This window comes from Peromyscus californicus, unplaced genomic scaffold (assembly GCF_007827085.1).
Source record: "Peromyscus californicus insignis strain IS unplaced genomic scaffold, ASM782708v3 Scaffold_20__1_contigs__length_68692818, whole genome shotgun sequence".
NCBI classification, from domain to species: Eukaryota; Metazoa; Chordata; class Mammalia; order Rodentia; family Cricetidae; genus Peromyscus; species Peromyscus californicus.
Genome location: NW_026294503.1, coordinates 42,316,142 through 42,329,308, shown reverse-complemented (window position 1 = coordinate 42,329,308; position 13,167 = coordinate 42,316,142). Strand labels below are relative to the sequence as shown.

At 46.9% G+C, this 13,167-nt stretch overlaps 2 protein-coding genes across 2 annotated transcripts; both read left to right on the top strand.

The window, feature by feature from the left end:
• Positions 1-2,993: 2,993 nt before the first annotated feature.
• LOC128116283 (proteasome assembly chaperone 3-like) lies at positions 2,994-3,391 on the top strand. The gene has a single exon (XM_052747464.1). The coding sequence runs from the start codon at positions 2,994-2,996 to the stop codon at positions 3,360-3,362; it is 369 nt and encodes a 122-aa protein (XP_052603424.1). The 3' UTR covers positions 3,363-3,391.
• A 2,341-nt stretch (positions 3,392-5,732) lies between these two features.
• On the top strand, positions 5,733-10,868 carry LOC128116282 (apolipoprotein L3-like). Its single transcript, XM_052747463.1, has 3 exons — positions 5,733-5,745; positions 9,315-9,441; positions 10,004-10,868. The coding sequence occupies exons 1-3, from the start codon at positions 5,733-5,735 to the stop codon at positions 10,866-10,868; spliced, it is 1,005 nt and encodes a 334-aa protein (XP_052603423.1).
• The last annotated feature ends 2,299 nt before the right edge of the window (positions 10,869-13,167 follow it).

The window sequence follows — 13,167 nt, the reverse complement described above, 5'->3', positions numbered from 1 at the left end:
TCAGAGTGTGTGTCTATGGCAGGATCCACAGTGGAAACTGAGGCCCAGAAAAGAGTGTCCTGTTCCACATAGTAGAACTAAGTCAGTGGGTGTCCTGCCTACACCCCTGGCCTTAGCCATCATCTCTGCCGTCTGGGTGCTGGGTGGGAAAGAGAGCCAGCCTGAGGACAGGGAGGGCAAGGTACACAATCCTGTTAACAGCACCTTTGTGTAACTGAAAGATCCAAGGGCAGAGTCCAGGTAAGGGCAACCTATGTGTCAATACAAGCAAAGAATAGTCTAGAAACTTTGGAATTATTAAAATCACATTTTCCCTTTAAAGTCAGAATCAGCTGTGTGACACTGTGTACAGGACTTGCCTTCTCAGAATCTCTCTTTTTCTCCTGATAAACAGAGTTAGGATTGGCTGCTCTGCTCATCTCCAGCAGGGCACTGCTCTCCTTTGTGGGCAGACATCTGCCACACACGCCACAGACACCAAGGGAATATGGGTACCAAGAATCCTGAGCTTGCCTCTGATCTGGAGATGCTCAGAGGGAAGAGACCAGGCTCTGCATCCTTTATTCCAGAACCATCAGGGGTATTATATGATGGAAATAATTTGGTTTTTTTTTTCCACTTGAGCTAATTTAAACAACATGCCAACACAGTGCACATAAACACAGGTGCATACATAGTTCCCACTCAGACTTAGCTCAACAAAATTGTGATTCAACCTTTGTCCCACAGGTTTCCAAAAGGGTTTATTTCCTAATTTTTTTTTGGGGGGGGGGCGGGTCTGGATGGCAGAGCACCTCCTGGAGTTAACTCTGGTTGAGTGGTGTGATGGCTAGTCTTGGTTGTCAACTTGATTACATCTGGAATTAACTTAAAACCCATATATAGGGAACACCTATGAGAGGATTTTTGTATAATTGGAAGTGTAAAGACCCACTTCTAATTTCGATCTTTGAGGTGGGAAGATATGCCTTTAATACAGATCTTTTCGGGAGGGAAGCCCTGACTCTAATCTAGGCCACGCCTCCTGCTGGAAGCCTATATAAGGACATAGAAGAAGGAAGTTTTTGATCTTTGCCTGCTTGCTTTTGCCTGACTAACAAGTCCCTTCCTTCACTGGCATTACAGCCTCCTTCTTCAGGATTCCAGCATATACTGAAGAGCAGCTGAGACATCCAGCTTTGTGGACTGAGCAGCTACTGGAGTCTTCAACCTACTATTCATAGGCAGCCATTGTTGGACTAGCAGAAGCATAGCCTGTGAGTTATTCTATAAATCCCCTTTCTGTTCGTAGAGAGAGATTTATTCTGTAAATTCTGTTACTCTAGAGAACCCTGACTAATACAGAGGGTCACTTCTCCCCACCCTACCCCCACTCTGGCCTTACAGCTACTCTGACCTGCACCTCGCACCCCTGCACAAGGTTGCCATGGACTCACTCTGCTGTCTGCCTGCTGGACATGTGGGTGGCTGTGGCCCCACCTGGGCATATTACAGTCCTGGGTGATTGTTGGTGACTGCTCTACAAAATTCCACAACCTTACACAGCTCAACAATGTATTGATGTGTACCCAATGGGGTGTGTACCCATAGCTGGATCAATGCTTATCATCTCTATGTTTAAATTCTTTGGCGAGCAAATTAGTTAAAATGCATCTCTGTATTAATGTGATTTTTTTGAACCTGCCAATGATGAGATGAATGACTCCATCCCTGTCTGCTAATGTCTCAAATCCCTGTTAGCATTACAGAACAGAAAGGATTTGGGCTCTGAGGAGCTGACCCTGGGTCTCACTTTGGAGGGGTGGGACTTCAGAACACCTGTCACATCTCAGACCTATGTAGCTATTAAGTTTTTTGGTTTTTGTTTTGTTTTGTTTTGTTTTTTGTTTTAGGGGACAAGGTTTCTCTGTGTAGCATTGTGCCTTTCCTGGATCTCGTTCTGTAGACCAGACTGGCCTTAAACTCACAAAGATCCGCCTGCCTCTGCCTCCCGAGTGCTGGGATTAAAGGCGTGCACCACCATCGCCCGGCTCAAAGTTTTTTTTAAAATATTCTCTCTCTATCTCCTTTTGATTTCATGTGAATATTGGAAGGCTTATGGGGGGCACAAACCTGGGATCCTAACACTTCTGTGGGACAGGCCTAAGATTAGGAGTTCATGATTCTCCTAGTCTATATAGTGAGTCTGAGGCCACCCTGGGCTAGGTGCATATTTGCAAGGTTTGGGCAATAACACTGAGTCATCAGTTCCAAGGGCAGAGTGCAGTCCTGAGAGTGAGCCACCATTATCTTCAGCTCTTACCATATCAACAGTCGTTCACTCTCATTCTGGTCAGATCCCAGGAGGAGCTGATGCCTCCGACCCACACTGCTAAACCTGTTTTCATTCCATCCTCAGTGTCAGGCAATCTCAGTGCGGTTTGTGTCTCTTTATGAAGTCTTTCCCACCCCAAAGACTACTGAGGATTGGTCAGAGGAAGGAATGAGCATCCTCACACAGTGCCTGTGTTAGGTGTTAACACCCTTTAGTCCAGTCCTTCTACTTCTACAAACAGCATAAGGAAATAATCTCAAATACGGGCACTAACAGGCAACGAGAACATTCTTTACATTACATTTACATAATGATTAGGAACAGCACAAGGTCCAGGAGTCAGGGAGAAGATCAAATGTCAAAGGCAGCACACAGGAGGACCAGGGCCAGGTAGGACTCCAGGTCCTGATATGACAAGGATATCCCAGAAGCAGGGAGGGTGTGGTTCCCTAAGAACCACAAAGGACCCCAGTGAATTTACTAAGACAAGGACCTAGTACTTGGCACAAGGCTGTAGATGTAATGATCCTATTAAATAAGAAACACAGAGCCAAATGCAGAGTTAAAAGCCCTAGAGGAGTTCTCGACCGGCGCGCTTCTGCTAAGTGTGAGCTGGCTCCATTGTTTATCCATATTCCTTTTTGGTGCGGTTGATGTGCCTCCACTGAAGGACAGGACCATGGAAGACAAACCAGTGGTAGTATCCAGACAGAAGACAGAAGTGGTTTGTGGCTTGCTCACCCAGGTGATCTGCACAGCCTTCAGCAGCCACATCCTGGTTGTGGTGACCCAGTTCAGGAAGATGAGTACACTAGTCTCCTTGGAGCCCAGCAATGTGGCCAATGACATCAGCAAGTCGATGCTGACCACAAAAGTCCTCCTCGGGCAGGACGAGCCTCTCATCCATGTCTTTTCGAAGAACCTGGTAGCGTTTGTGTCTCAAGAAGCAGGAAACAGAGCCGTCCTCCTGGCCCTGGCTGTGAAGGACAAGAGCATGGAGGGCCTGAAGGCCTTGAAGGAGGTGATCCGGATGTGCCAGGTGTGGTGACCTGAAGTCAGCAGGACGTGACAGTCAGACATGACAGGTGGACGCTCGGCGGGGTCTTTGAGACCCATCTTTCCAGCACCAGGACAGTCAGGCGGAGGCTCGTTCTCTGGCTTTAGCCCTTGAAGCCGGAAACAACGTTCAGATCTCAGGGGACTCTCCACGTGTGGCTGCTGTCTTCCACCTGCGGCCCTGGAAACGAGTCTGGGCAGCAGCAGAGGCACCTGCAGCGTGGAAATCCGCAGCCGGTTCTGGGGACTGGCAGCCGTCAGTGTGTGTGCAGCAGCACTTGTGGGGAGACTTTTTTCATTAAAAGTAAATCTAAACTGTCAAAAACAAAAAAAAAAAAACAAAAAAAAAACAAAAAAAAAAGCCCAAGAGGTCAGAGCCAGAGCCAAGAGCTAAGACCAAGACCATCTTCTTACCCCTCACTATCGCTGTCGTCCTTCCCCTCAGAAAGAGACCTACTTCCTGTGTGTCTGTCTTTTTATTGGCTTTCTGTTCTGCCTTCTCATTGGTTGTAAACCCAACCACATGACCTCCTCGTCACTGCCAGTCTATACAGACCTCCAGGTCTCTATGGTTGGTATTGAGACTAAAGGCGTGTGTCTCCATGCTGGCTGTATCCTTGAACACACAGAGATCTGCCTGTCATGTGACAGGGGTAAGGGTGTGTGCTACCACTGCCAGACGTCTGCTAAATGGCTTGTTGTTAGCTCTGACTCCCAGGCACTTTTATTTATTAACATACAAATAAAATCTCATTTCAGCACAAATAAAATATCACCATGCAAGGCAGTGCTGTGGAAGCAGAAAAAGCATTTATAGCATACACATACAACGATGGGCATAGATAATATAAAGAGGTGGGAATGCGGTTGTGTTTTTAAGATAGTAAAGCTTATTCATCTGAAAGTGGGATCTGGATTAGAATGTCCCGAGTTCAAGTCCTGACTCTATCAACACTGAAAACTCACGCACATTGGATAAATACATGCCTGTTGACCTCCTTGACATGGAGTCACAAGAGCCTCAACGTAACAGAGCATGTGTAAAGACTTCATTGTATATGAGTAAGGAGCCCAGTGCATCATGCTCAGTAAGTGTCATGGTTTGGAATAGGAATGGCCCCTGTAGGCTCATATATTTGATGCCTGGTCATTAGGTTGTGGCGCTACTTGAGGGTAAATGGGAAGTATGGTGTTGATGGAGTGAGTGTTGCCTTGATGGAGGAAGTGTGTCAGTAGGGGTAAACCTTGAAGATTCAAAAGCTCAAGGTAGGCCAGTGTCTCTCTTCCTGCTGCCTGTGGATCTGGATGTAGAATTCTCAGCTGTAAAAACATCAGGTCTGCCTGTGTGCCACCAAGCTCCCAACATGAACATAAATGGACTAAACATCTAAAACAGTAAACAAGCCCCAATTAAATGTTTTCTTTTATAAGAGTTTCCTTGGCCTCGGTGTCTCTTCACAGCAATAAAACAGGAAATAGGACAGTAAATATAAGAAATTTCCATTAATAGAAATTACCATTAATACAAAATACCATTTGCTATGGGATACCATTCTGTATGCTGTGAATATGTGTTGCTCTGATTGTTTGATAAATAAAACACTGATTGACCAGTAGCCAGGCAGGAAGTATAGGTAGGGCAAGCACATGAGAAGAATTCTGGGAACAGGAAGAGAGTCAAGAGTCACCACCAGACACAAAGGAAGCAAGATGACAAGGCAGAACTGAGAAAAGGTACCAAGCCACATGGCTAAACATAGATAAGAATTATGGGTTAATTTAAGTGTAAGAGCTAGTCAGTAATAAGCCTGAGTTAATAGCCATACAGTTAATAATTAATATAAACCTCTGTGTGATTATTTTATAAAGGCTGTGGGACTGTGGGTGAGAGATTTGCCTGACTACGGGCCAGGCGGGACACAGGACACCTTCTGACAACAACCATTGATACTGTGGTCCCCAGAACATTCTTCTCCATCTTTCCTTCCATATGCAGAGTCCATTGGTTCTCCACAGCTGTGTCCTCAGCTGATGCCTTCTTCATTGTACCCAGTGGCTCCTTGGTTTGGGAGGAATAAGAGCCAGAAGCTTTGGCTGTGGAGAAGGCAGCAAGGCTGGAGCCACAAGACCAACTTCTTTAAGTAGGAATGACAAAGCCCAGGGAAACAGTAGAACTTTGGATCAAGTTCTTTTGGTCCTTGGCAGCCACCATTGAGAGAACTGTGGGTCACCAGATCCCTGGTCACAGAACCTGTCCCCATTCTGTCCCACACTTGTTTTTCCTCCTGTAGCCTGGACTCCTGGTGAGCTGTAAAGAAAACCTGTCAGAATCCCTGAGTGACACCAAGACCCAGCAGCTGCCATGGGCTCCCCAGGTAACCAGTCTTCTTCTCTATTCCTGCTCCTGGCCTAGGACTGCCAGAGCCTCCCTGAGGCTGAGTGTCTGCTGAGGAGCCAAGGATACAGGAGGAGAACCCCAAGTGGAGCATAGAGAGTTTCCCAGCCTGGGTCAGAGCCGCCCCCCTTCCTGGCCTTGTCTTGGGGTGCTTTCTCGGGAGGCACCTCTTCAATACCCACCCTGAAAAACAGAAGCCAGGAGGAGGGGGGACGGAAGGAGGGAGTTTGAGGTAGAGAAGAGGGAAGGGGTTGAGGGAGGGAGGGAAAGAAGAATGGAGATAACCGAAGACGGCAGGCAGCTCTTTTGGAAACTTTGAGGGCCTCTTAATTTCCTTCCCAGGGGCCAGAAGAGACACTACTAACGGTGGGGGTACTCTGCAGGAAAATAATCTAAGTATACTGGTTCTTATGGGTCTGTCTACTTTATTCCTCTGAGATTAAATTCTATCTATACAGTTTCAATTCTATTCTGTCCCTTCTCTTCCTGTCTTCTCACAACTCTAACTCTTTTCTATCCCATCCTCATCTTCATCCTCATACTTTTCCATCACGGTTCCTTCCCCTAGCTCTCCCGGAACCAGTCTCTCCCTACCAGCAGCCTGACTTACAATACAATGCAAAGCTTCCAAGCTCCCTACAAGAGCCATGATAGCCAGCTTCATTTGCAACCCAAAAGGGGAGTGGATAGAGGAGATGGGGTCAGGTAAGGACTGGAATAAGTCAGAAAGGGAATTTATGTGCTCAAAACATATTCTTTTTTTTTTTGGTTTTTCCGAGACAGGGTTTCTCTGTGTAGCTTTGCGCCTTTCCTGGAACTCACTTGGTAGCCCAGGCTGGCCTCGAACTCACAGAGATCCGCCTGCCTCTGCCTCCCGAGTGCTGGGATTAAAGGCGTGCGCCACCACCGCCCGGCCTCAAAACATATTCTTATAAGTGGTTAGGTGAAACGTTAGGAGTCTATCATAAATGTGCTCAAACTACAATCTTACAGGTGGTTAGGTAAACAAGTCTATAAGTCACAAAAATAAAACTGTCTCTGTTTTCCTATGCCGCCATATACTGACAGGATAGGGTAACTCTGCTCAGAGCTAGGATGTCTGTCTCAAAGCTACTTTGCACCTGGTATGCAAAAAAAAAAAAAAACAAAAAAAACAAAAAAAACACCTTTTGATCTGAGTCAATAGCTCTGTAATGCCATTTGGGTTATGAGAGAGATGGGGGCCTGAGATTCATTTGCACAAGAAAGAAAGCTATGCACCTAGCTGTCCCCTAGGTGGTGTCTCCAGAAGGATGTTTACATTAAGAGAGAAGACTGCCATTGGCCTAGGGTGCTAGGTAAAATATACTGTAAAAATTCTTGGAAGTTGAGAGTGGACAAGAAATTCATAGTAGGAAACAGTTGATCTATTAAAAGCTGAATAACATCAAATATTCCTTGACATTGGACTTCTACTCCAGAAGAATTCCTTGATCCTTCTATGTATAGCTTTATCATATACAGCTGAATCTCTGCTTCACATTCCTGTGGCCCATAGCACAGCTCCAGCCCCCTCATAGTGGCTTCCTCTCAGCTGACCCTGGGGTCCCGTCCCTGAGGAGGCAGCCCACCCAGCTCCAGCCCAGGAACCCACCTTTTCTAACTGTCTCAGCAGGAAGTTCCTGCACCTCAGGGAGACCTTGCCCACAGTCCATCTATGTTACCTAGAGACTCTCACCTCACATTACCTATCCCTTCAGGGCCCAGTGTCCCCATGCTGTTCTGAGAATAACGTAGAGGCAGGCCAGTGCCTGCTGCATAGCAGGTCCTCCCTCATGGGTTGCCTCCCCTTCCTGGGCCCTGTTAATTCCATGGGATCCAATCCCCATTGCAGGCTGAGTTAGGACACCCACCCTGCACTGCCGGGACCAGTGGTTTTTTACCAGATGTGCCTACCTAAGACCACGACTTATGGTTTCTCCTCTCATTTAAAATAAATGTCTGTACTTTAAGCTGAAACCCAGAAAAAATAGAAAAAAAAAACTCTACCCACAAGTGGCTCCTAACCAGTAGCCACCCTATATCCGGGAACTACCCTACACCCAGGGGACACCCTAACCCCAGGAACCACCCTACACCCAGGGACTACCCTACACCCAGGGACCAACTTACACCCAGAGACCATACTACATCCAAGAACTACCCTACACCCAGGAACCACCCTACATCCAAGGACCACCCTGAAGCTAATGACTAACCTTTTCAGTGTCAAAAGTCATGTTTGAGCTAGAGAAGGAATCAGTGTTTAAGAGCATTGCTGCTCTTGCAGAGTACCTGAGTTCAGTTCCCAACACCCACATCAGATTCATAACTGTGTGTAACTGCCACTCCAGGGGATGCAAGGCTCACCCTGGCACCACACACATGGTGCATAGACATGCATACAAGCAGGCAAATATTCTTATACATAAAATAAAAATCAATGGAAAAAAAGTCACATTCAAGGACCATGCCATAGGCACACTGTAAATGGAAGCCATCACTGGATTCTCCCTCTTCCTAGGGATGAAGCGCTCACTTCCTACTTGTTCTGAGCTAAAATCGACATGTCTCTGCAAAGCACCATGACACAGCTCTGGTACATTGGTCTTCTCAGGATGTCATCACAAAGTGACACTGGGTATGTGGCTTTGAAAGAAAAGGCCTCTTCTCTTACTGCCCAGGAATCCAACATCCACAAAGTGAGGCAGATTAGCCCTGGGGAGAACTCTCTTCCTGGTAGGTGTTAGCATTCAGACCCACCCTGGCCCACCCAGCATACTGACATCATCCTACATAAAGTCCCCTTTAAGAAAAAAAACTCTCCCTTTTCTCTCTCTCTCATCCTTCCTCTCTCTCTTGTCACGAGGGCTCACACAACTCCGCTCCCTCTCTCTCTCTTTCCCCTACTTCCCCTCTCTTCTCCCTTCCCCTTTAGTAATAAAACTACATGTGGGTGCCTCCTGCATGGTGTGAGTTACTTTTCCACCGTTCTGCTTAGCTCAAGGATCCTTGGCCATTGCCCGCAGCATCTGCATGGTGTGTCCTTTCCTCAACCGCCATGAGGCACCTTGGCTCCACACACCAAGGCCACACAAACCATTTTAAAACTACAAATGTAGGTAGTAGGAGCCTGTACCCTGTGCTGGCCAATAGTTATGTTATGTGTCTGGGAGAAGAAGAGAAGCAGGGAAAGAGAGAAAGGGAAGAGGGGGTAAGATAGAGAGGAGGAAATAGTAAGGAGGGAGTTTCTTCCTCTTGCCATGAGGACACTAACGCTATGGATGAGGGACCACACTAGTGGCCTCACTTAATTTCAATTACTTTTCTATCTTAATGGCTGTATGTCCAAATACAGTCACCTGGGGTTACAAATGAGTTAAGGGACACAACTCAACCTCTACCACTAGTGACACCAAAGTATACATGAAGCGACAGGTGCTCAGAAATGCATTTAACCAGCTTATTACAGATGCCATTCAAGTTCTTAAGCCTGGTCCCCCAACCACATTCCTTTTCCTTCCCATCTAGAGAGAGAACGCTTCATTAAGTATGTGGTTGAGTATCTCCTGGAAACATGGAGCACAGAGGCCCTGCATCGCCTGCTGACTGAAGAGGAAGCCTGGAAACAGCTTGTGGCAGAAGCAAATTTATCCAGGTCACCACCGTAGGGGAGGCTAGCAATGCCACCAGAGTATAGGCTTACTGGCTTTTCTGTGCAGGAATACTCTACCCAGGAAGACCAAGTAACTGGGGTTCAGGGTGTCCTTGCTCAGCAAATATTTCCTCAGTGCTATACTAGCAGGGAACAGCCTCTGGTTGAGGGGAGATGGCAGCCACAGGGAACAAGATTGTTCCTGCCATTGCTGTTCCTGTAACCATGACAACTTAGTTTATGACCATCTGCTTTATTTGGAGACATTGAACTTCATTGTAAGAAAAATCAGAGGATGCGTGTGGAAGGCTAGGTATAGGACCAACATATACTATGTGCCCAGCAGAGAGTAGTGTTCATTGAAAGCTGATTTTTACAAGAGGTTTTGTTGTTAATTTGTGCGTATACGTGTGTGTGTGTGTGTGTGTGTGTGTGTGTGTGAGAGAGAGAGAGAGAGAGAGAGAGAGAGAGAGAGAGAGAGAGAGAGAGAGTGTGTACTTCTTGCACTTGAGTGAGCTTATCTTACAAGCTGTCTTCCTCACTCACTTGTCCTCTCCTGTCACAGGGAAGAGGAAGTTTCCTTACGTGAAGCTCTTGGTGGGATCATTGCAGATCCTGATGAAGAAGATGAAGACAATCTCCAAAACGACCTGCAGGAGAAGAAAAGTTTTTTGGCAGTTTATCCTCAGGTGAAACTGGAGCTTGAGCAGCAGATCAGAAAGCTGCACGCCCTTGCAGACAAGATTGACAAGGTGCACAAGGACTGCACCATCACACAAGTGGTGGCCGGCTCCACCGGTGCTGTGTCCGGAGTCCTGACGATCCTTGGTCTCACTCTGGCACCGGTGACAGCAGGAGTCAGTCTGGGACTTTCAGCCACAGGCTTGGGACTAGGGGCGGCAGCGGCTGTGACTAGTGTGTCCACAACCATTGTGGAAAAGGTCAGCACGGCGTCAGTGGAAGCTGAAGCCAGCCAGTTGGTGCCAACCAGCAAGGACACAGGGAAGGTCATTAAACAAATTTTGGAGGAGAGCGCCCCCAGGCTTATTTCCGTATCCAAGAATTCCTTCCGGAACCTGGAAGTCATCAAGAAGAACATTGATGCCATCAAGCTGACCAAAGCTAACACTCGCCTAGCAACTAATGCCAAGCGTCTCATGACCACAGGGAGGGTGTCAGCCCGAAACACTAGACAGGTGCAGAAAGCCTTTGGAGGCACAGCTCTGGCATTGTCCAAAGGAGCCCGGATCATGGGTGCAGCTACCGCAGGTCTCTTCCTTGTGCTGGATGTGGTCAGCCTTGTGCAAGACTCAAAGCATTTGTACGAGGGTGCCAAGACAGAGTCTGCGGCAAAGCTGCGGCAGCAGGCTCAGGACCTGGAGCAGAAGTTGCAGGAGCTCATCCGGGTCCATGACAGCCTGACAAAGTGACCTCTTCTTCAGTGCAGCTCAGAGGACTGGGGAATGGGGATGCTCTAGATAGACACCTGATAGCCCCTGACCGTATCCCCTCTACAGCAATGTCACCATGGTGGAAGTGCCTGCTAGAGGGGGAGGCCACATTAAGAGAAAGGAAGCCAGAACGCAGATGGGACAGGCTGGGACCTCCCACTAGACTCCACCTCTTAGATCCAACAACCTCCCAACATCCCACCAAGTTCCCAAGATGCAGAGCACATCCAAGGCATGACTAAGCCACAGCATGGCTGCTCCTCAGTCCTGCCGACCACACTGCTCCTAGCTGAGGCTCACCATCCTCAATGTCCCCTGAACTGCCAACTTTCCCACTACTTTCTAAAAGTTTGCATAGAAACCTTCTCCTCCTTCCTACTTCTTCCTAATTCTCTGTTGTTGTTGTTTTTCTAAATATTTCCCAATCTTCCAATCAGACTCTGGATATGAACCTGTATTGTAGAATATTATTTTAAGATGTGTTACATTTGTTTATGCTGTAGAACACTTATTTTAATGATGCCAAGATGTGCTGCATTCTTTTATGTTGCATTTGTTTAACTCTGTGAAGCTGTGTTGCTTTACCTGTCTAAAACATCTGATGGTCTAATAAAGAGCTGAATAGCAAAGCAGGAGAAAGGACAGGCAGGTCTGGCAGGCAGAGAGAATAAATAGAAGGAGAAATCTGGAAGGAAAAAAGGAAAGAGTGAGAGAAGAAGAAGAGGAGGATGCCAGGGGCCAGCCACACAGACACACAGCCATCCACGGAGTAAGAGTGAAAGTAAGACTACAGAAGTAAGAAAAGGAAAAAGCCCAGAGGCAAAAGGTAGACTGGATAATTTAAGGTAAGAAAAACTGACTAGAAACAAGCCAAGCTAAGGCCGGGCATTCATAACAAATACTAAGCCTCCATGTGTGGTTTATTTTCAAGCTGGATGGCAGGCCTCCCAAAAAAGCCAAAAGAGCAAAGGCAACCAACAACAAACCCCCTTTCTTTGTTCATAGTTTGGTCACGTGAAGTGATGTCTGTTTTGGTGAAATGCTCAGAGACTACAAAGGAAAGGATGCTGGGAATGTCATCTGCAGAGTCATCACAGGTTCTTGGTCTTAGTGCCAGCCGTGGGTGCCACAAGGAAGGAGAGGTGACAGGGTATGGATGGTGAGTTCTGCTCTCTGCTACCAGATTCTGGGGGAAATCACAAGGTTTAGTTCCTATTGAAGTTTAAAATCTGCTGGAATTGGACGAGATCTGCTGAGATACACATGAAGGGCTACATTTGCTCCATAGTATTTGAAGAGTAAACTTGTGAACACTGACCTGGTCATGCTTTGTGTGTTTTCTGCAAATGATATCAAGTGTTTTCTGGATTTCTGAATACAGAAAGATGATAATTGTCTCCTGATATTCATCAACTCCTCTTTTAAAAACTGTTTCCTTTCTTGTGGTTTAAAAAGAATATATTTGGCCGGGCGGTGGTGGCGCACACCTTTAATCCCAGCACTCGGGAGGCAGAGGCAGGTGGATCTCTGTGAGTTCGAGGCCAGCCTGGTCTACCAAGTGAGTTCCAGGAAAGGCGCAAAGCTACACAGAGAAACCCTGTCTTGAAAAAAAGAAAAAAAAAAAGAATATATTTGAAATTTATTTATTTTATTTATGTGGACAAGTGTTTGCCTGTATGTATATGTATGCACGAAGTCTATGAAGTGGCCAAAGAAGTCAGAAGTGGACATCAGATCTTATGGAACTTAGGTGTAAGTGGTTGTGAACCACCATGTAGGAGCTAGGAATTGAACTCAGAACCTCAGCAAGAGCAACAGGTGCTCTTAACCACTGAGCCATCTCTCCAACCCCAGAATATTTGAAATTTAGACAAGAAGCATTTCCTTCTCTTTGCTGCCCTCCCCTTCTGGCCGCAGATGCTCCCCCGAGGCTACAACACAGAGTGGTGTCCCCTCCTCCCTTGCAGCTCAAACGCCTTCCTCCCAAGTTCTCACCAATAGAGACTGACAGATGACCTGTGCATAGTCTAGGTCTTGTCCTCTAGAGGAACTTTCTTGTGTTCCACAGCCCCTTCTGTCTTCCTGGACTGGAATGTCTGCCTAAGGAAAAGCTGGATGTGGACAGAACCATCTCCCTGGGGTGCAGAGCAGGGACAGAGTGGAGATCTGGATGAACATGGGAAAGAAAGCTACCTGCGTCCTGAGCTGCCTAGCAACTTGTTCCTAGTGTCCAAGTTCATTGAGTCCTCTCTGCTGTTGAGTCCATGTGTTATGTTGG

Bases quoted from the DNA above. Each gene is read 5' to 3' on its own strand.
- LOC128116283 (XM_052747464.1), top strand. From the start codon at position 2,994: ATGGAAGACAAACCAGTGGTAGTATCCAGACAGAAGACAGAAGTGGTT.
- LOC128116282 (XM_052747463.1), top strand. The intron at 9,442-10,003 runs GTCACCACCGTA...CTCCTGTCACAG, and splicing joins GCAGAAGCAAATTTATCCAG to GGAAGAGGAAGTTTCCTTAC.